Source organism: Canis lupus, chromosome 9 (assembly GCF_003254725.2).
Source record: "Canis lupus dingo isolate Sandy chromosome 9, ASM325472v2, whole genome shotgun sequence".
Taxonomy (NCBI): Eukaryota; Metazoa; Chordata; class Mammalia; order Carnivora; family Canidae; genus Canis; species Canis lupus.
The window spans coordinates 34,632,704-34,653,819 of NC_064251.1; the positions used below are offsets into that span (position 1 = coordinate 34,632,704).

Below are 21,116 nucleotides of genomic sequence, written 5' to 3' on the forward strand. Positions count from 1 at the left end.
CTCAATGAAATAGAGACTAGAACTGTAGAACAGATCAACAAAATCAGGAGTTGGTTCTTTGAAAGAATTAATAAGATAGATAAACCATTAGCCAGCCTTATTAAAAATAAGAGAAAAATTCTAATTAATAAAATCATGAATGAAAAAGGAGAGATCACAACCAATACCAAGGAAATACAAACAATTTTAAAAACATATGAGCAGCTATACGCCAATAAATTAGGCAATCTAGAAGAAATGGATGCATTTCTGGAAAACCACAAACTACCAAAACTGGAACAGGAAGAAATAGAAAACCTGAACAGGCTGATAACCAGGGAAGGAAATTGAAGCAGTCATCAAAAACCTCCCACGACACAAAAGTCCAGGGCCAGATGGCTTCCCAGGGGAATTCTATCAAACGTTTAAAGAAAAAACAATACCTGTTCTTCTAAAGCTGTTCCGAAAGATAGAAAGGGATGGAATACTTCCAAACTCGTTCTATGAGGCCAGCATCACCTTAATTCCAAAACCAGACAAAGACACCACCAAAAAGGAGAATTATGGACCAATATTCCAGATGAACACAGTTGCAAAAATTCTCAACAAGATACTAGCCAATAGGATCCAACAGTACATTAATAAGATTATTCATCATGACCAAGTGGGATTTATCCCCAGGATGCAAGGCTGGTTCAACACTCATAAAGCAATCAACATGATAGATCATATCAACAAGAGAAAAAACAAGAACCATGTGATCCTCTCAATAGATGCAGAGAAAGCATTTGACAAATACAGCATCCATTCCTGTTCAAAACTTTTCAGAGTGTAGGGATAGAGGGAACATTCCTCAGCATCTTAAAAGCCATTTACGAAAAGCCCACAGCAAATATCATTCTCAATGGGGAAACCCTGGGAGCCTTTCCCCTAAGATCAGGAACACGACAGGGATGTCCACTCACCACTGCTATTTAACATAGTACTAGGAGTCCTAGCCACAGCAATCAGGCAACAAAAAGAAATAAAAGGCATTCATATTGGCAAAGAAGAAGTCAAACTCTCCCTCTTTGCAGATGACATGATACTGTACATAGAGAACCCAAAAGACTTCACCTCAAGATTGCTAGAACTCATACAGCAATTCGGCAGTGTGGCAGGATACAAAATCAATGCCCAGAAATCAGTGGCATTTCTATACACTAACAATGAGACTGAAGAAAGAAATTAAGGAGTCGATCTCATTTACAATTGCACCCAAAAGCATAAGATACCTAGGAATAAACCTAACCAAAGAGGTAAAGGATCTATACCCTATAAACTACAGAATACTTCTGAAAGAAATTGAGGAAAAATATTCCATGCTCATGGATTGGAAGAAATAATATTGTGAAAATGTCAATGCTACCCAGGACAATTTACACGTTTAATGCAATCCCTATCAAAATACCATAGACTTTCTTCAGAGAGTTGGAACAAATCATCTTAAGATTTGTGTGGAATCAGAAAAGATCCCAAATAGCCAGGGGAATATTAAAAAAGAAAACCAGAGCCGGGGGCATCACAATGCCAGATTTCAGGTTGTACTACAAAGCTGTGATCGTCAAGACAGTGTGGTACTGGCACAAAAACAGACACATAGATCAATGGAACAGAATAGAGAATCCAGAAATTGGCCCTCAACTCTATGGTCAACTAATATTCGACAAAGCAGGAAAGACTATCCACTGGAAAAAGGGCAGTCTTCAATAAATGGTGTTGGGAAAATTGGACAGCCACGTGCAGAAAAATGAAACTAGACCATTCTCCTACACCATACACAAAGATAAACTCAAAATGGATGAAAGATCTAATTTTAGTATATGTGCTGCCGAAGCGAGCACTGGATGAAAAATCTAAATGTGAGACAAGAATCCATCATAAATCCTAGAGAAGAACACAGGCAACACCCTTTTTGAACTTGGCCACAGCAACTTTTTACAAGATACATCTATGAAGGCAAGGAAAACAAAAGCAAAAATGAATTATTGGGACTTAATCAGGATAAAAAACTTCTGCACAGCAAAAGAAACAGTCAACAAAACTAAAAGACAACCTGCAGAATGGGAGAAGATAGTTGCAAATGACCTATCAGATAAAGGGCTAGTATCCAAGATCTATAAAGAACCTATTAAACTCAACAGCAAAACAACAAGCAATCCAATCATGAAATGGGCAAAAGACATGAACAGAAAATTCACAGAGGAAGACATAGACATGGCCAACAAGCACATGAGGAAATGCTCCGCATCACTTGCCATCAGGGAAATACAAATCAAAACCACAATGAGATACCACCTCACACCAGTGAGAATGGGGAAAATTAACAAGACGGGAAACAACAACTGTTGGAGAGGATGTGGAGAAAGGGCAACCCTCTTGCACTGTTGGTGGGAATGTGAACTCGTACAGCCACTCTTGAAAAATGTGTGGAGGTTCCTCAGAGTTAAAAATAGAGCTGCCCTACAACCCAGCAATTGCACTGCTGGGGATTTACCCCAAAGATACAGATGCAGTGAAATGACAGGACACCCATGCCCCAATGTTTATAGCAGCAATGTCCACAATAGCCAAACTGTGTAAGAAGCCTTGGTGTCCATCGAAAGATGAATGGATAAAGAAGATGTGGTCTATGTATACAATGTAATATTACTCAGCCATTAGAAACGACAAATACCCAACATTTGCTTCAATGTGGATGGAACTGGAGGGTATTATGCTGAGTGAAGTAAGTCAATTGGAGAAGGACAAACATTATATGGTCTCATTCATTCGGGGAATATAAAAGATAGTGAAAAAGAATAAAGGGGAAAGGAGAGAAAATGAATGGGAAATATCAGTGAGGGTGGCAGAACATGGGAGACACCTAACTCTGGGAAACTAGCAAGGGGTAATGGAAGGGGAGGTGGGTGGAGGGATGGGGTGTTGGGTGACGGGCACTGAGGGTGGCACTTGGCGGGATGAGCACTGGGTATTATGCTATATGTTGGCAAATTGAACTCCAATAAAAAAGATTAAAAAAAAAAAAAAAGGAAAAAGAAAACTACTCCCTGGTAAAGACAGATGCTTTCAGTGGAAGGCACTTCTTACACAATTCCTCCATTGTCTATAATGTTTTGTTTTCTAAAATTTTTCAACATTATTTTTTATTGTTCATCAACAAATTTAGTCAGTTCCTAAGTTGAAATATTCATCACTAAAGTGTAATAGCTATATACTAGCTAGTCTGTATTATAAATTAGTGAAAGTTAGATGAATTTGATAGTGATGGAACCATAATCCATATATTTTTTTACTTTAAATATCATCAAATCAATCATATCCCTTAGTCGCCTGAGTACTCAATAATTCACTGGGGCTTTTAGGTTTTTACATTTATCATTTTAGGAAAAACTGGTCTTGGAGGTTACTAGACAAATGATTAGAAATTCCATTACCAGTATAACCCCAAGAGCTTTGGATAAGGGGTTGTGTGACCATTATTCAGTTTCTAGAATAGTGTCTGCATTTAGTGCACGGCATAAACCAAACAAGAAGCTTGGAGTATTCTTGCATTAGGAAGCTGGACAGGGCAGCCCGGGGGCTCAGCGGTTTAACGCCGCCTTCAGCCTGGGGCACGATCCTGGAGACCCAGGATGGAGTCCCACATCGGGCTCCCTGCATGGAGCCTGCTGCTCCCTCTGCCTGTGTCTCTGTCTCTGTCTCTCATGAATAAATAAAATCGTTAAAAAAACCCTCTCATATAATAGTGGTATCTCAAAATATTCTTTAAAAAATCTTTAACATTTTAATATATAGTTTAACAAACACTCTACATTGTCATATGTATATCTTGTAGTATGCTTATCTGTTTAATTTAAAAGTAGAAGTGTGGGGCAGCCCCAGTGGCGCAGCGGTTTAGTGCCGCCTGCAGCCCAGGGTGTGATCCTGGAGACTCGGGATCGAGTCCCATGTCGGGCTCCCTGCATGGAGCCTGCTTCTCCCTCTGCCTGTGTCTCTGCCTCTCTCTCTCTCTCTCTCTCTGTGTGTCTCTCATGAATAAATGAAATCTTTAAAAAATAAAAAAATAAATAAAAGTAGAAGTGTTAGAGATAGCTTCCAAAGTATTGCAAAGTTGTGAGAAAGTGCTGACCTTATCTGAACTCATGTTTGAACTAAAACATATAATTCTCATTCCTCATGATAAAGACAGTAGGGAGACCCAGTCTTGGTGGCCACAAGATTCCCTCACAATCACTTGCTTTCAGCTCATACTTCCCATCTAATATGCTCATACATTCTGACCCTACTTAGTCTCAAAAGAAATTAAAAACATTTCAGTGATTTTTTTTTCCCTCTAGCTCCTCATGAATGTTGCAATTACTTCAAATTTAGGCAACCTGTAGCTCTAAGCTCTAACTCTTCAACCACCTTTCTGGGAAATGAACTATTTTTTCTTGCTTTAAACACACAGAATCCAAAAACAGGTACCAACTGCATAAAGGCAATATAAAGGAATGGCATATCATTTCTTAAATGTTTTGATATTTACTTGAACAGCTTGTTTTAACATCCTGTTGATAGGCAAGCACTTTTATATAAAATGCTCTTTTCCTGGGTTGTTATATAATATCTGTATAGATTTTAGAAAATGTCTCCAAATACTTCACTAAACATAAATAAATAATCTTTATAGTAAGTTGCTCCAGTGGGATTTAAATTGCTCTTAATATCCTGCTGATGACTGTAGTAGCATCCTTTAATTCTATTAAAAGAGTGACTTGCAGATGATTTACCACACCTGAAATACGGGATTTTTTTTTTTTTTTTTTTTTTTTTTTTTTTGTGAAGACATAAAATCCAATGCCTAGAACTTAGACATTCAAAAAACATTTGACTTGTTGTTTGGCATTACTTTAATTCCACCTTACTTCTTTAGTTTATTTGTTCTAAAAATATTCCTTACATACCTGATATATGTCATGTCTTGTTAGGCACTGGTGATAGAAGAGTAAACAAGGCAGACATAATCCCTACCCTCAGAAAACTTCTAGTGGGAGAGGCAGACAATAGACAAAATAGATAATTATAGCTGATGATAAGTATTTTTTCAAAGATTTTATTATTTATTCATGAAAGACACAGAAAGAGGCAGAGACCTAGGCAGAGGGGGAAGCAGGCTCCCTGCAGGGGGCCTCATGTGGGACTCGATTTTAGGACTCCGGGATCAAGACCTGAGCTAAAGGCAGATGCTCAGCCACTGAGCCACCCAGGTGCGCCCTGATGATAAGTATTTTGAGCAAAAGCAAAAGTAATAGTCACTGGGGGTAGAGCTACTTTAACTTGAGTAACAGGAAAGGTGTTTCTATGGAGATGGCATTTAAGAAGGAGTCAGCTATGTAAATATTGGGGGAAAGAGCATTCTAAGCTGAAGGAACTAAAGTGCAAAGGGAATAAGCTAGGTGAATTCAAGAGGCAGAAATAAGATTTGTATGACTGGAGCTTAGCAAATGAAGGGGAGAGTGGTAGGAGAGGGGCAGATAAATTAACAGTTGTACATCATGGGAAGACAGTTTCTACAGAAGTCCAGACAACAGTAATAACCACAGGAGGAAAAAATAAGAGTTCAAAATTTATAATTGTCACAAAATAGTACTTAAAATGTCTAGTTTGGGGGGCATCTGGGTGGCTCAGTTGGTTAAGTGTCTGCCTTCAGCTCAGGTCACCAATCAATAGAAATGAACTCAGATGTTGTATTTTAGTAGATAAAGATTTTAAAACCACTATTATAAATATACCCAAATAATTAAATCATTAAACAAATAGAAAGTAACTAAAAGAATCAAATGGACATTCTGGATTTGAAGATTACAGTAACTGAAATGAGTTCAGTAGATAGGCTAAGAGAGCATTTGAGATTGCAGAATGAATTGGTGAATTGAAATAAAGATCAAGACAAATTATCTAGTCCACTGAACAGAGAACAAAAGACTGAAGAACAATGAACAGTCTTAGCAACCTGTGAGACAATATCAAGTGTATGCCCATACAAGTGTAATAGTCCCATAAGGAGAGAAGAACAAGTGTTTAAAGACATAATAGCTGAACACTTCTTAAATATGAGGAAAAACATTAGTCTGCAAATCTAAGGAACTCAGTAAACCCCCAAGCCCCAGATAAGATAAACAGAGAAATCCATAACTAGATGCTTCATAGTCAAACTACTAAGAGACAAAGACAAAATCTTGAAAGCAACACGAGAAAAATGACTCCTAGACAAAGGAACAACAAAATATATAATAGCTGACTTCTCAGAAATGGTAGAGGTCAGAATGGCATAAAGAAGGGGCACCTGGGTGGCTCAGTCGTTTAAGTGTCTACCTTCAGCTCAGGTCATGATCTCAGGGTTCTGAATAAAGCCTTGTGTCAGGTTCCCTGCTCTGCGGGGAAATTTGCTTCTCTCTCTCTTTCTCTCTCTCTCTCTCTCTCTCTCTCTGAAATAAATAAATAAAATCTTGAAAAGAAGAAGAAGAAAATACTCAAAATTATAGTTTAAAAATCTGATAAAATGGTATATTAAACTAACATAAGAGAAGGTGGCAACAGAGGGACAGAATTAAAAAGCTGTAAGACATTTAGAAAACAGATAGCAAACGTAAATCCAGCCATTTCAGTAATTACATTAAATGTGAATAGACCAAACTCTGAAATTTAGAAGGTAGATGTTTTTTGTTTTTGTTTTTGTTTTTAAATAAAAGTCATTCAAATACCCTGGAATAGGTATTCCTGGATTACAGTCCTTTAAATATTAACTGCCCTTAGAGCATGAATCCATGTTTCTCATAATAGGGAATGAGGAGAATGTGCTATATAGGTATATGAATAGAACAGTTCATTAGGCAGTACTGTCTTGTAAGTTATAGGATTTTAGCATCCCTGAATTCTGCCTATAAATACCAGTGACACCCCACCCCCACCCCAGCTGGATTTTAGTAACAAAAAGTACCCCTCCACATAGACATTTTCAAATGCCACTTGTGGGAGCATACCACCACCCCTGTTACCATCCAGTTTAACACCCAGCCTTATTGAAAAGCAACAGAGCAGATTTAAATAAACCATCTTACTGTACACTGAAGTATTTTTTTTAATATTTAACTTATTTATTCATGAGAGACACAGAAGGAGAGAGGCAGAGACTTAGGCAGAAGGAGAAGCAGGCTCCAAGCACGAGCCGGATGTAGGACTCGATCTGGAACTCCAGGATTGTGCCCTGAGCCAAAGGCAGATTCTCAGCTGCTGAGCCACTCAGGCATCCCACACTAAAGTGTTTTATTTTATTTTTTAAGATTTTATTTATTTATTCATGAGATACAGAGAGGCAGAGACACAGGCAGAGAGAGAAGCAGGCTCCATTCAGGGAGCCTGACGCAGAACTCGATCCAGGGACTCTGGGATCACACCCTGGGCGGAAGGCAGACACTCAACCGCTGAACTACCCAGGCGTCCCCACACTAAAGTATTTTAAAGTAAATTATAGACAGTAAAACAAGGGGAAAAGAACATATGTAAAGGTCCTTAGAACAAAATAACTTGTCAGGTTTGAGGACCTGAAAGGGGACTGATAGGACTAGGATATTAGCGGGTTAAGACGAAGGTAACACGTGGTAAGACTGAAGAGAGAGGGAGAGTTCAGACTATATAGGACCTTTCTGCCCATGATAAGGTTAGATTTTATTTTATTACTATTATTATCATTTGGGGGGCTGGGTACAGTATACTTTATTAATGGTACATCACAAGGTAGGGCTCCCCAAGCCCCTCCCCTTCTTCAGGGGGTCTGAGATGGAAATAGGAAGTTGGGAGATTCTCAGGGGATAAGTTGGGGCAGGGACTCCCCAGCAGCTGCCTCTCTCTTCCTCTTGCTCTATCTGGGGCTGGTGGTTCAGGGGGCTCTTATTGGAGGCCATGTGGACCATAAGGTCTACCACCCGGTTGCTGTACCCAAATTCATTGTCATACCAGGAAATGGGCTTGACAAAGTGGTCATTGAGAGCAATGCCAGTCCCAGCATCAAAAGTGAAAGAGTAGGAGACACTGTTAAAGTTGCAGGAGACAAAAGAGTCTTCAGTGTACCCCAAGATACCATTGAGGGGGCTCTCTGATGCCTGTTTCACCACCTTCTTGACGTTGTCATATTTAGCAATTTTTTTCAGGCAGCAGATAAGATCCAAGACTGACATGTTGGGAGGAGGCCATGCTGGTGAGCTTCTTGTTCATCTCAGCAATGACCTTGCCTACAGCCTTGGTGGTGCCAGTGGAAGCAGGGACTGGAAGCAGGGATGATGTTCTGGGCAGCCCCTAGACTGTCATGCCACAGCTTCCCAGAGTGGCTGTCCACAGTCTTCTAGGTGGCAGTGATGGCATGGACAGTGCTCATGAGTCCCTCCATGATGCCAAAGTTGTTGTAGATGACCTTGGTCAGAGGAGCCAAGCAGTTGGTGATACAGGAGTCATTGCTGACAATCTTGAGGGAGTTGTCATATTTTTCATGGTTCACACCTATCACAAACATGGGGGCATTAGCAGGAGCAGAGATGATGCCCCTCTTGGCCCCACCCTTCAAGTGAGCCCCAGCCTTCTCCATGGTGGTGAAGACCCCAGTGGACTCCACAACATACTTAGCACCAGCATCACTCCATTTGATGTTGGCGGATCTCACTCCTGGAAGATGGAGATGGACTTTCCATTGATGGCAAGTTTCCCGTTCTCAGCCTTGCCCATGCCATGGAATTTGCCATGGATAGAATTATACTGGAACACGTACACCATGTATTTGAAGTCAATGAAGGGATCATTGATGGCAACAATATCCATTTTGCCAGAGTTAAAAGCAGCCCTCGTGACCAGGTGCCCGATATGGCCAAATACATTCACTCCGACATTCACCATCATGTCTCGGGGCACTGCACCAGAGGATGTGGCTGTCTGTGAAACAGGGAGGAGCAGAGAGCCAGGTTAGATTTTAAGTGGATTCGGAAGTCACAAGGATTTTAGGTGTGTGGGTGACATGATTTAATTATTGCTTACGTAGACATATATAGCAACGGCTTTTAATATATTTTTTGAACTTTAATCCACAGTAAGTGATATAGTATGGCTTAGTACATACACATGTATGTATGCATGCACACACACAAATACAATGGAAATCAAAGTTTTATGAACCTGGGACACCTGGGTGGCCCAGTGGTTGAGCGTCTGTCTGCCTTTGGCTCAGGGCATGATTCCAGGGTGCCAGGTTCGAGTCCTACATCAGGCTCCACTCAGGGAGCCTGCTTCTCCTTCTGCCTATCTCTCTATGTCTCTCATGAATAAATAAATAAAATCTTTAAAAAAAAACCCCAAGGGATCCCTGGGTGGCACAGCGGTTTGGCGCCTGCCTTTGGCCCAGGGCACGATCCTGGAGACCCGGGATCGAATCCCACGTCGGGCTCCCGGTGCATGGAGCCTGCTTCTCCCTCTGCCTGTGTCTCTGCCTCTCTCTCTCTCTCTTTGTGACTATCATGAATAAATAAAAGTTAAAAAAAAAAAAAAAAAAAAAAAAAAAAAAACCCAAAACCAAAGTTTTATGAAACTTAATATATGTGATGACCTTTGACATTAATTTTTTAAAAACATTGTTCACATAAGCACCAGTGTTTTATAGAAGTATTGAATCTCTATATTGTACACCTAAAATGTTACAATGTATGTTAACTAATTGGAGTAAAAAAAACTTAAAGTAAGGTGGACCTAATTGTGGGGACCCCCAAGACCAGACTAGAAATGACTAATAATAAAGCAGAGGAGTCTGCTGTCAAGCAGAAAACAAAATGAAACTTTGTGGAGAACCTGAGTCCTCTGCCATCTAAAGAGAAGGCAGAGCACGGCACTGCTGTCAGTGAAACAGGAAGGAGAGGGAGGAACGCATTCCTGGGGCTCAGCCATGTCCTTGAAGATGATGACCCCAGAGTCACAGCAGTGTGTTGGGAGAAGTACCAGATAAACTGCCAATACCAATGCAATCAACACTGAAATAAAACATCAATTAAAGAGGGAAATTTGAGTGGTTGCCTGGGTGGCAAAGTGGGGTAGGCATCCAACTCTTGATTTTGGCTTGGGTCATGATCTCAGGGTGGTGAGATCCAGCCCCACCATACGCTCTGTGCCGGGACATGGAGCCTACTTAAAATTCTCCTTCTCTCTTTCAAAAAAATTTTTAAAAAAGAAAAGAAATTTGACATTTTGGACAAAAATATGAAAGAGTCATCAAATTGCTCGAAGGAGTACAAGGACTCCCGGATTGTGGGAAAAAATTATCCTATTGGATGCTTGGGTGGCTCAGTGGCTGAGTGTCTGCCTTTGGCTCAGGGCATGATCCCAGGGTCCAGGGATCAAGTCCCCACACTGGGCTCCCTGCAGGAAGCTTGCTTCTTCCTCTGCCTATGTCTCTGCGTCTTTCTTTCTGTGTCTCTCAAGAATAAATAAAATCTTTAAAAAATAAAAAACAGGGGATCCCTGGGTGGCTCAGCGGTTTGGCGCCTGCCTTTGGCTCAGGGCCTGATCTTGGAGACCCGGGATCGAGTCCCATGTTGGGCTCCCTGCATGGAGCCTGCTTCTCTCTCTGCCTGTGTCTCTGCCTCTCTCTCTGTGTCTCTCATGAATAAATAAAAATAAAATCTTAAAAAAATTATCGTATATGCCATGAAGGAAGCAGCAAGTTTTAAAAGATAAGACCTAACAAGACACCTTGAAAGGGTACTAGAAAAACTAGAATCTGACCACTTTCTCAACAAAGATAGTCACGCTGCCAATTTATAATCCCATTATTGAAATGATAAATGAAAAACCAGAACCAATTTGCTGTCCTATAATGCAACCAGATAATGTTGATGCCTCTTAGCATGTGTTAGTTAATAAAATTGTCTTCTTTTTTTTTTAATTTTTATTTATTTATGATAGTCACAGAGAGAGAGAGAGAGGCAGAGACATAGGCAGAGGGAGAAGCAGGCTCCATGCACCGGGAGCCCGACGTGGGATTCGATCCCTGGTCTCCAGGATCGCGCCCTGGGCCAAAGGCAGGCGCCAAACCGCTGAGCCACCCAGGGATCCCTAAAATTGTCTTCTTTTTTTTGAGAGAGAGAGAATGTGGAGGGGAGGGGCACAGGGAGAGGGAAAGAGAAGAGAGAGAATCATAAGGCAGATGCCTTTGGCTCAGATCGTGATCCTGAGGTCCTGAGATTGAGTCCTGCTTACCCTTGTGGAGGGCCTGCTTCTCCCTCTGCCTATGTCTCTGCCTCTCTCTGTGTGTCTCTCATGAATAAATAACACCTTTTTTAAAAAAGTGCAACAGATTTCTGTACCTTGATTTTATATCCTACAACTTTGCTGAATTCATTTATATTCTAGTAGTTTTTTGGTGGGCTCTTTTGGATTTTCTATATATAGCTTCATGTCATCCACAAATAGTGAAAGTTTTACTTCTTCCTTGCTGATTTGGACCCTTTTCTTTCTCTTTATTGTTTGATTGCTGGGGCTAGGACTATGTTGAATAAAGTGGTGAGAGTGGACATTCTTGTCTTATTCCTGACCTTAGGGAAAACTCTCTTATGTTTTCCCCCATTGAGTATGATGTTCACTGTCGACTTTTCATATAAAGCCTTTATTATGTTGAAGTGTGTTGTGGGAGAGCAGAACCTCAGTGGGTAAAAGAAACAACAGGGACACACATAAATGGCAACAGCTCTATGCATGTGGCAAAAGCCAATTATTCTGCCATTGGTCTGTACTGAAAATAGTACATGCTGAAAATAGCAATGATGGTGGATAAGATAGCCAGGCCATAATATCTTTCTGTGTTGGATAAGATAGTCAGTTCTCCTATCCCCCATAGCCCCTTAGTTAATGCTCCTCTGAGACCCGTGCAAAGTTTTGTATGCAGTTCCCGGCTGCCCCTCACATGATTGGTTTCTTGAGTTGTTTTTCCTTGTTTTCACACACTTTACATTCTACGATAATAAAATTGAGAGCCAGCTTGGACTTGGGACTCAGTACCTGCCCTTCTTGGCAGTGCCTGGCAGTGCAGCCCCTTTGGGCCTCTCCTTGTTCCGAGATGTCAGACTCTGAATAATCATTTCGTCTCTCATTGGACCATGCCACATGGCAGTATGTTCCCTCTAAACATACTGAGGGAATGGTTTATGTTGTATGTTATAGGTTACTGTTTTTGAGGATCTTCATCATGAATAGATACTGTACTTAGTCAAGTGCTTTTTCTGCATGTATTGAAGTGATTATATGTTTTTTTTAATCCTTTTTCTTATTGATGGATATATCAATGTTGATTGATTTGCAAATTCTGAATCACTCTTACAACCCAGGAAAAAATCCCACTTCATCATGATTGTAAAGTGATTTTCTTAATGTATTGCTGGATTCAATTTGCTAGTATTTTGTTGAAGATTTTTGCGTCTGTGTTCATCAGAATTATTGCCCTATAGTCTTTCTTTCTGGTGTCTTTATCTTGTTTTGGTATTAGGGTAATTCTGGTTTCATAGAATAAATTTGAAAGTTTTCTTTCCTCTTCCATTTTTTGGGATAGTCTGAGAAGACTAGGTATTAACTCTTTTTTAAATGTTTTGTAGAATTTGCCTGTGAAGCCATCTGGTCCTGGACTTTTTTTTGTTGGGATATTTTTTATTTTATTGCTGGTAATCAGTCTGTTCAAATTTTCTGTTTCTTCCTATTTCAGTTTTAGTAAGTTATATGTTTCTGGAAATTTATCCATTTCTTCCAGGTTACCCAATTTGTTGGTATATAATTTTTCATAATATTCTCTTAAAATTGTATTCCTGTGGTGTTGGTTGTTATTACTTCTCTTTCATTTGTGATTTTGTTTGAGTCATCTCTGTGTGTGTGTCCTGTCTGTTTTGATGAGTCCTGCTAAAGGTTTATCAATTTTATCTTTTTCAAAGAACCAGCTCCTAGTTTCATTGATCTGTTCTATTGTTTTTTTACTTTCTATACATTTCCTTCTTAAAAAAAAAAAAGATTTTATATATTCATGGGAGACACACAGAGTGAGGCAGAGACATAGACAGAGGGAGAAGCAGGCTCCCTGCAGGGAACCTGATATGAGACTTGATCCTAAGACCCTGGGATCACACCCTGAGCCAAATGCTGACACTCAACCACTGAGCCACTGAGGCGCCCTATACATTTATTTCTGCTCTAATTTTTATTATTTCCTTCCTATTACTGGTTTTAGGTTTTGTTTGTTCCTTTTCTATCTCCTTTAGGTGTAAGGTTAGGTGGTTTGAGATTTTCATTGCTTCTTGAGATAGGCCTGTATTGTTATAAATTTCCTTCTTAGAACTGCTTTTATTATATCCCAAAGATTTTGGAATGTTGTGTTTTCATTTTTATTTGTTTCCATGTAATTTTTTATTTCTTCTCTGATTTCTTGATTGATCCTTCATTGTTTTGTAGTGTGTTATTTAACTTCCATGTATTTGTGTTTTTTCCAGATTTTTTTCATGTAGCTGATTTCTAGTCTCATAACATTGTGCCCAGAAAAGATGCTTGGTATGACTTTGATATTCTTGAATCTGTTGAGATTTGTTTTGTGGCCCAATGTGTGAACTATTCTGGAGAATATTCCATGTGCACTTGAAAAGTGTGTGTCCTGATATTTTAGGATGGAATGTTCTGAATATATCTGTTAAAATCCATCTGGTAAAGTGTCATTCAAAGCCACTGTTTCCTGCTTGATTTCCTGTTTGGATGATTTGTCCCTTGATGAAGTGGGGTGTTAAAATCCCCTACTGTTACTGTATGCCTATTGATTAGATACTTTATGTTTGTTATTAACTATTTTATGTATTTGAGTGCTCCCATATTGGGTGCATATATACTTAAAATTGTTATATCTTCTTGTTGAATCGTCCCCTTTATTATTATATAGTATCCTTTTCGTCTCTTGTTACAGTCTTTGTTTTAAACTCCATTTTGTCCAATGTAAGTATTGCTACCCTGGCTTTCATTTGATATTCATTTGTGTGAGAACTGCTTCTCCATCCCCTCACTTTTAATCTGTAGATGTCTTTAGGTCTGAAATGCATCTTTTGTAGGCAGCATATAGATGGATCTTGTTTTTTCATTAAACACTTTTTAAATTTAAGTATTGGTAGGATATAATATTCTTTCTGAGTATCAGTTTCTATAACTGTGACTACCAAAGAACTGATTCTTCTCACACAACTGTATATTAAATATTTAGGATTAGACCTAAAGGAGTTCAGAAGGATCTGGCCACATGAAATGTGGGGTCCAGATAGAAGGGTAAAAAGCTCTGAGGTAATAGAGAAGTGATACAGTGGTTGAAGCTTTGTAGGTAAGGAAGAGGAGAACCAGATACAAAGCTGGAGAAGTTAGGCAGGGGTCAAGTCAGACCGTCATAGGGCCTTTGTGATTACTATAAGGAATTTGAGATTTTTTTTAAAGCAAGGAAGTAACATGATCTGATTTACAATATAAGAGGACAACTCTGGCTGCTATATGAAGAAAGAACTATAATTCTAGCAACAAGTTATAAGAACTGCTTATAAATTAGGACCTTCAAATTCAAATTGTAAACTATACAGGTGAATAGCTGGCTTCTACTCTGAAGCTCTTTAGTAAAATTCCCTCAAATAGTACATAGTAGATGTTTTCAAAAAAAGATAAATAAAAATTTAAAATAATGTCAGCACATCATTCAATTCTCTGGCCACTTGTGGTTTAAAAATCAATTTATAAAACTTCAGTTATTTTAATAATTTCTGGAAGCTCCACTATCATAGCAAATAATTTATGGTAAGACTTCATCAGATGTGTTTAGTATAAATGCTATTTTCTACGTATTATATTTTGTACCTCTAACAAATATTTTGAAATTGTTTTCATTCTTTCCTCAGGTATATAGATAATGTCACACAAAAAAATTGAGAACATTTTGTCATTTTAAAAAATGTCCTTAAGAGCCTTCATTATTACTAAATCCAAAAGATGTGATTGGGAATTTTATGCTCTAAATTCCTCTTCTTAACCTTTCTTATAAAACCATTATTTTTTTTTACATTAATTATGCCATTGTAGAAGTAAACCCACATTTTATCCAAAACAATTGCAATTTGTTACAGATACATTTCCATAACTCTTTATAGGTTGGTCTGCTTTCTCTTCAGTATCAACAAAATTTAACAATCACTTTCTGCATTTTCTGCAGATATATTTGTAGATTGAGCACAGATATTTTACTGCACTATTTAGTTCTAATTTATATCATTAGTATCACTCTTTTTCTAAAATATAGTATAGTCTTTTCTTTGGTTGTTGTTTTCACAGTTCCAAAGAAACTATCCCAATTTGAGGATAGAAATAAATATTAAACATTAAAGGAGAATACAAAAATTGTCTTCCAGATGATGGAAAACATTTATCTATCAAAAGCAGTAAATTGGTATTGGTATACTGACTGACAAACAGAACAATAACTAAGGTAGAAACAGCTAGACTGAGGTGTGACTTGTTTGGCTTAGAATAAAATGCTCATAGTGTTAGTTTTTTGTTTGTTTTTGCACAATTTTTACACTACCATGGAAATAAAAATCACCCAAAATGAGAACAGACAGGCTATGTATTCAGAGTTTGCAAAAACAAGAAAGTCAGTTGCTGTTATTCATTGTATTTGGCAGATTCAGAGGGGATTGGGAAAGTTTTATGGTGAAAAAGGGAGACTGATTGGAGATTGTAGGCAGAGAAAGTTAAATAGCATGGACTAAGTAGAAGCCAGGCATCTTACATGATTGGTTTGGGGAACATATTTGTCTTTCACTGGTTGGTCCCCAAGTTGAAATCATGTGGGGTTGATGTGTGGGCTGAAGACAAAAAGAAAGAGAAAAAAGAAAGAAAGAAAAAGAAAAAAAAGAGTGGGGTAAGGGTTGCTGGCAGTCCTTAACAAAATCCTAACTGTTCTAGGCTGATTACCGCAGAAGTTGTGATTGGTTTTTCAGCCTGGTTGTTGAAAAGATTGTGGGACAGAGTTCCGTGATTATATATGGTCTGGTCATTGTCCATTTGTTTTTTGTTTGTTTTTTTAAAGAATTTTATTTTTTTATTTTTTTATTTATGATAGTCACACAGAGAGAGAGAGAGAGAGAGGCAGCGACACAGGCAGAGGGAGAAGCAGGCTCCATGCACCGGGAGCCCGACGAGGGATTCGATCCTGGGTCTCCGGGATCGCGCCCTGGGCCAAAGGCAGGTGCTAAACTGCTGCGCCACCCAGGGATCCCTCATTGTCCATTTGTATACTTAGTCTCTCATTACTGAAGAACAAATTTATGTTTTATAATTTTATGGCTGAATATATAGCTTTGAGAGTTCTATTAAGATTCTAATAGTTCTAGAAATCTTCCCAGATAAAAATAATAATGTCTGAGAGTTTAAGATGAATTATGCCAAAGTGTTCATCTGGAAGACATTTATATGAAGATGTCATTATATAGGTAGAAGTGGATTCTGGACCTCAGAGATACCAGTTACAATAATATATCTTTTGAAAAATTAGAACCTGATTTGTACTACCTGAAAGAATCTTGGGACATTTTCTTAGTGACTTACTGCATAATTGGGATTTTTAAAAATGTAGAGGAAAAAATAACTGGCCTTTCACTATTGGAAACTCTGTACATTGTGATTTTTTATACAGTCTACGTAGAGGAGATTAGATGGCTATGATAAGGAATATATTTTGAGTTCCTACTTTTTAAAAAAATATTTATTTTATTATTTTTTTTAAAGATTTTATTTATTTATTCATAAGAGACACACACACAGAGAGAGAGACAGAGACACAGGCAGAGGGAGAAGTAGGCTCCATGTAGGGAGCCTGACGTGGGACTTGATTCCAGGTCTCCAGGATCACACCCTGGGCTGGAGGCAGCACTAAACCGCTGCGCCACTGGGGCTGCCCAGATTTATTTATTTTAGAGAGAAAAAGAGAAAGAGAGAGCCTGCATGGTGGGGAGGGACAAAGGAAGAAGCCAGGAGAGAATCTCAAGCAGACTCCTCACTGAGTGCAGAGCCCAACACTGGGCTTGATCTCACAATCCTGAGATCATGACCTGAGCCAAAATCAAGAGTTGGATGCTTAACCGACTGAGCCACCCAGGCACACACCCCCAACATCTTTTTAAATTAAATTTTTATTTTGGGACATTTCAGATTTTAAGTTTTTTATGGGGCACCAGGAAAGACTGCTCTGTAGATTTTTTTAGATTAGTAAATTAACATAGCGAGATGAATTTGAGAAACAACATTTTTCACCAAGTAGCTCAATAACTGCATAGCCTTATTGTGTTAAATGACATATGTTCTTGGGGCACCTCGATAGCTCAGTTGGTTAAGTGTCCTACTTTTGATTTTGGCTCAGGTCATGATCTTAGGGTTATGAAATTGAGCCCCACATTGGGCTCTTTGCTCATCAGGGAGTCTGCTTGAGATTCTCTCTCTCTCTCTCTCTCCCCCTCTTCCTCTAAAATAAATAAATGAATCTTGAAAAATAATATATGCTCTTTGTATCAATATTAATTTGTCTAATTAGCAGCAGGCAACTTTAAAAAGTTGGGGAAAAGAACCTATGTAAGAAAGTAGGCTTTAGTTCTACACAGCAAAGGAAACAATCAACAAAACTAAAAGGCAGCCTACAAAACACAAGATATTTGCAAATGACATATCTGATAAAGATTTAGTATCCCAATATATAAAGAATTTATAATACTCAATGCCCAAAAAACCAAATCATCCAATTAAAAAATGAGCATAAGACATGAACACACATTTCTCCAAAGAAGATATCCAGATGGACAATAAACACATGAAAGGATCCTCAACATTACTCATCATCAGGGAAATGCAGATCAAAAACACAGTGAGGAAAAAAAAAACACACAATAAGATATCACCTCATAAATCAAAAACATAAGAAACAAGTGTTGGCAAGGATGTGGAGAAAAAAAGCCCTCTTGTATTGTTGGTGGGAATGCAAACTGGTACAGCCACTCTGGAAAACAGTCTGGACTTTCCTCAGAAAGTTAAAAATAGAATTACCATATGATCCAGTAATCACATTACTGGGTATTTACCTCTCAAAATACAAAAACACCAATTCAAAGGGATACATGCAGCTCAGTGCTTATAGCAGCATTATTTACAATAGCCAAATTATGGAAGCAGCCCATATGTCCATTGATACATGAATTGATAAAGAAGATGTGGTGTATATATACAATGAAATCTTGTCATTTGCAGTGACATGGATGGAGCTAGAGTATAATGCTAACTGAAGTCACTCAGTGAAAGACAAATACCATATGATTTCACTCAAATGTGGAATTTAAGAAAACAAAGGGAAAAAACAGAGAGGTAAACCAAGAAACTCACAACTATGGAGAACAAACTGATGGTTACTAGAATGGAGATAAGTGGGGGAATGGGTGAAATAGGTGATGGGAATTAAGGAACACATTTTGATAAGCACTGGGTGATACATGGAATTGTTGAATCACTATATTATATGCCTGAAACTAATGTTAACACTGTATTTTGACTCTAATGGAATTAAAATTTAAAAAAGAAAATAAGCTTTAAGTTGACCAAGTAGCCCAGTAACTAAAGAGCAATATCTCAATAGCTAAATACACATTGAGAGGGTTTTCCTCTCCTACTCTTGGCTGAACCTATAGTTACATCTCACAAGTTTACTTTGATCTTGCTTTCTTCCCTTCTAATAGAAGCAGTTATTTTTCATTGTTTCAAAAGGAACAGGTACTGTGTAACTATACTTGTTAATCACAGTGTTTCAGGTATTGCCATTTTGAGACCCAGGTGGAAGAAGAGAGTTCATTTTGCTAAAATTATAATCAATTTTCTAAATATAAATTGTCTTATAAATACAAATATATATATATAAAAGCTTAGGTCCTAGAATGTAATTTAATAGAATCCTCTGCATCTTGTTTTAAACACTCTTGTGATTTTCATGGACGATCACAGTTGACTGAACAAGAACTATATTTAGGACCTTATTTGAAAGTTACTGTAATTAAGTCTTTTTTAGTTCTAATCATTACTAACACCATGGATAGTACAAGGAGGAAGGAAAATGCGGCTCATCAAAGAAGAGACCCATGAGATAAGATACAGCTAGATGAATCCTAATGAAAATTCCAAGGATGTCAGACATCTGCACTGTCATTAATGAGAGCTGTTGTACAAAGGCCTTATCTGAAGAGAGTGACTCCATGGAGTACCCAGGACTTTACATCTCTTCAAAGAGTGAAAAGAATTGATATTTTTCAGTTGTTGAGATGTTATATCTTGTTAAACTGACTGCATAATGAGCACCATAGTTTGTGACTTAAATGTGTTACTGCCTTTCTGCACTACCCAGAGAGGAGTCCACATAGTGTTGTTCTGGGTTCTATGCATGACTTCAAGGGAAGCTTTCACAATGTTTGGCGCCTTTGATGTCCTGCAAGTGAAGGAAAATATTCTCAAATTCCTTTCAGCAGGAACCCACTTAGGTGGCACAAACCTCCACTTCAAAATGGAACAATTTTTTTTTTTAAGATTTTATTTATTTAGGGGCTGAAGGGGAGGAAGAGGGGGGCAGGGAAGAATCTCAAGCTTACTTTGAGTGGAATCTGATACAGGAATCAGTCCCATGACCCTGAGATCATGAGCTGAGCCAAAAGCAAGAGTTGATTGTTAAACTGTCTGAGCCACTCACATGCCTCCCTTTTTGCTCATTGTTAATGAAAAAGATGAGATTTTCCTAAAGAAAAAGAAAAATAGAAAATCAAGATATTGCTTTTAAATTCTCTTGTTTAATTTATGTTTTTACAAAGAATATCTAGTTCATACATTACATTTCTAAACTTATCACTTCCCCACCAAAGAGATAAATATATCTTCACAATGCTTTATAGACTACTAGGAGTCTCTCATCTACATTATAGGAAAACTTCAATTTTGAACAAATTATATTTTAAAAGTTTGTTTTGAAATTTATTTTAGGATTTTCAATGCACTTTTTCCTAGAAAGTGTAAGTAGTAGCATTTCTGGATACAGTGAAAAGAACTTTAGAAACTCATTATTTCTAATTTTTTTGTCAAAACTCCCAATTTTCTTTGCTAATACAAGTTCTATTCTTAGGGATAAAGGTTTACAAACAGAACAGTGGAGGGAGATTTCGTTTTTAGGAGTTAGGTGATAGTTGAAAGATTATGGTAAGTAGATCCATAAAATGAGATATGTGAATTATATCTTAGTGAAGCTGTTACTAGTAACTTTACACTCAATGTGGGGCTCGAACACACAACTCTGAGATCAAGAGTTGTGCACTCTACTGGCTGAGCCAGCCAGGTGCCCCTGTGAAGCTGTTATCAAAAAAAGTAAAATAAGAAATCAAAGTTTGAAAGGGGAATCACTTCTTGTGGCCAATTTCTAAATAAGGAAAGAATGATTACTTAGTGGTTTCTACTTGTTATGATAGATATGCCAAGCAAACCATCAATTTACTAAAATTCAGTAAAAGACCTTAATCTGCTACTTAGGGAAAAAAAGACCCAAATGGCAAATACAGAATAGGCAATTATTTATTTATTTTTTTTTTTATTTTTTTTTTAAATTTATTTATGATAGTCACAGAGAGAGAGAGAGAGAGAGACAGAGACATAGGCAGAGGGAGAAGCAGGCTCCATGCACTGGGAGCCCGACGTGGGATTCGATCCCGGGTCTCCAGGATCGTGCCCTGGGCCAAAGGCAGGTGCCAAACTGCTGCGCCACCCACGGATCCCAATAGGCAATTATTTAGAAGCTAAGAATATTTTATGAGTTTATTTTTTTAAAGACTTTACTTATTTATTCATGAGAGACACAGAAGCAGAGACAGATGCAGAGGGAGAAGCAGGCTTCCTGCAGGAAGCCTGATGCAAGACTCAATCCAAGGACCCTGGGATCACAACCTGAGCCAAAG

At 38.3% G+C, this 21,116-nt stretch overlaps 2 protein-coding genes across 10 annotated transcripts in view; one reads left to right on the forward strand and one right to left on the reverse strand.

The window, feature by feature from the left end:
- Positions 1–21,116, forward strand: part of PPM1E (protein phosphatase, Mg2+/Mn2+ dependent 1E) — a 213,465-nt gene that overhangs the window by 87,427 nt on the left and 104,922 nt on the right. The window lies entirely within an intron of this gene.
- Positions 8,934–21,116, reverse strand: part of TRIM37 (tripartite motif containing 37) — a 240,633-nt gene continuing 228,450 nt past the window's right edge. For all 9 annotated transcript variants that reach the window (XM_025440883.3, XM_025440882.3, XM_025440881.3 and 6 more), the window contains one exon: positions 8,934–8,985. In XM_025440883.3, coding sequence (XP_025296668.1) covers positions 8,949–8,985 — 37 coding nt within the window. In that variant the 3' untranslated portion in view covers positions 8,934–8,948. The remainder of the gene's footprint in view (positions 8,986–21,116) is intronic.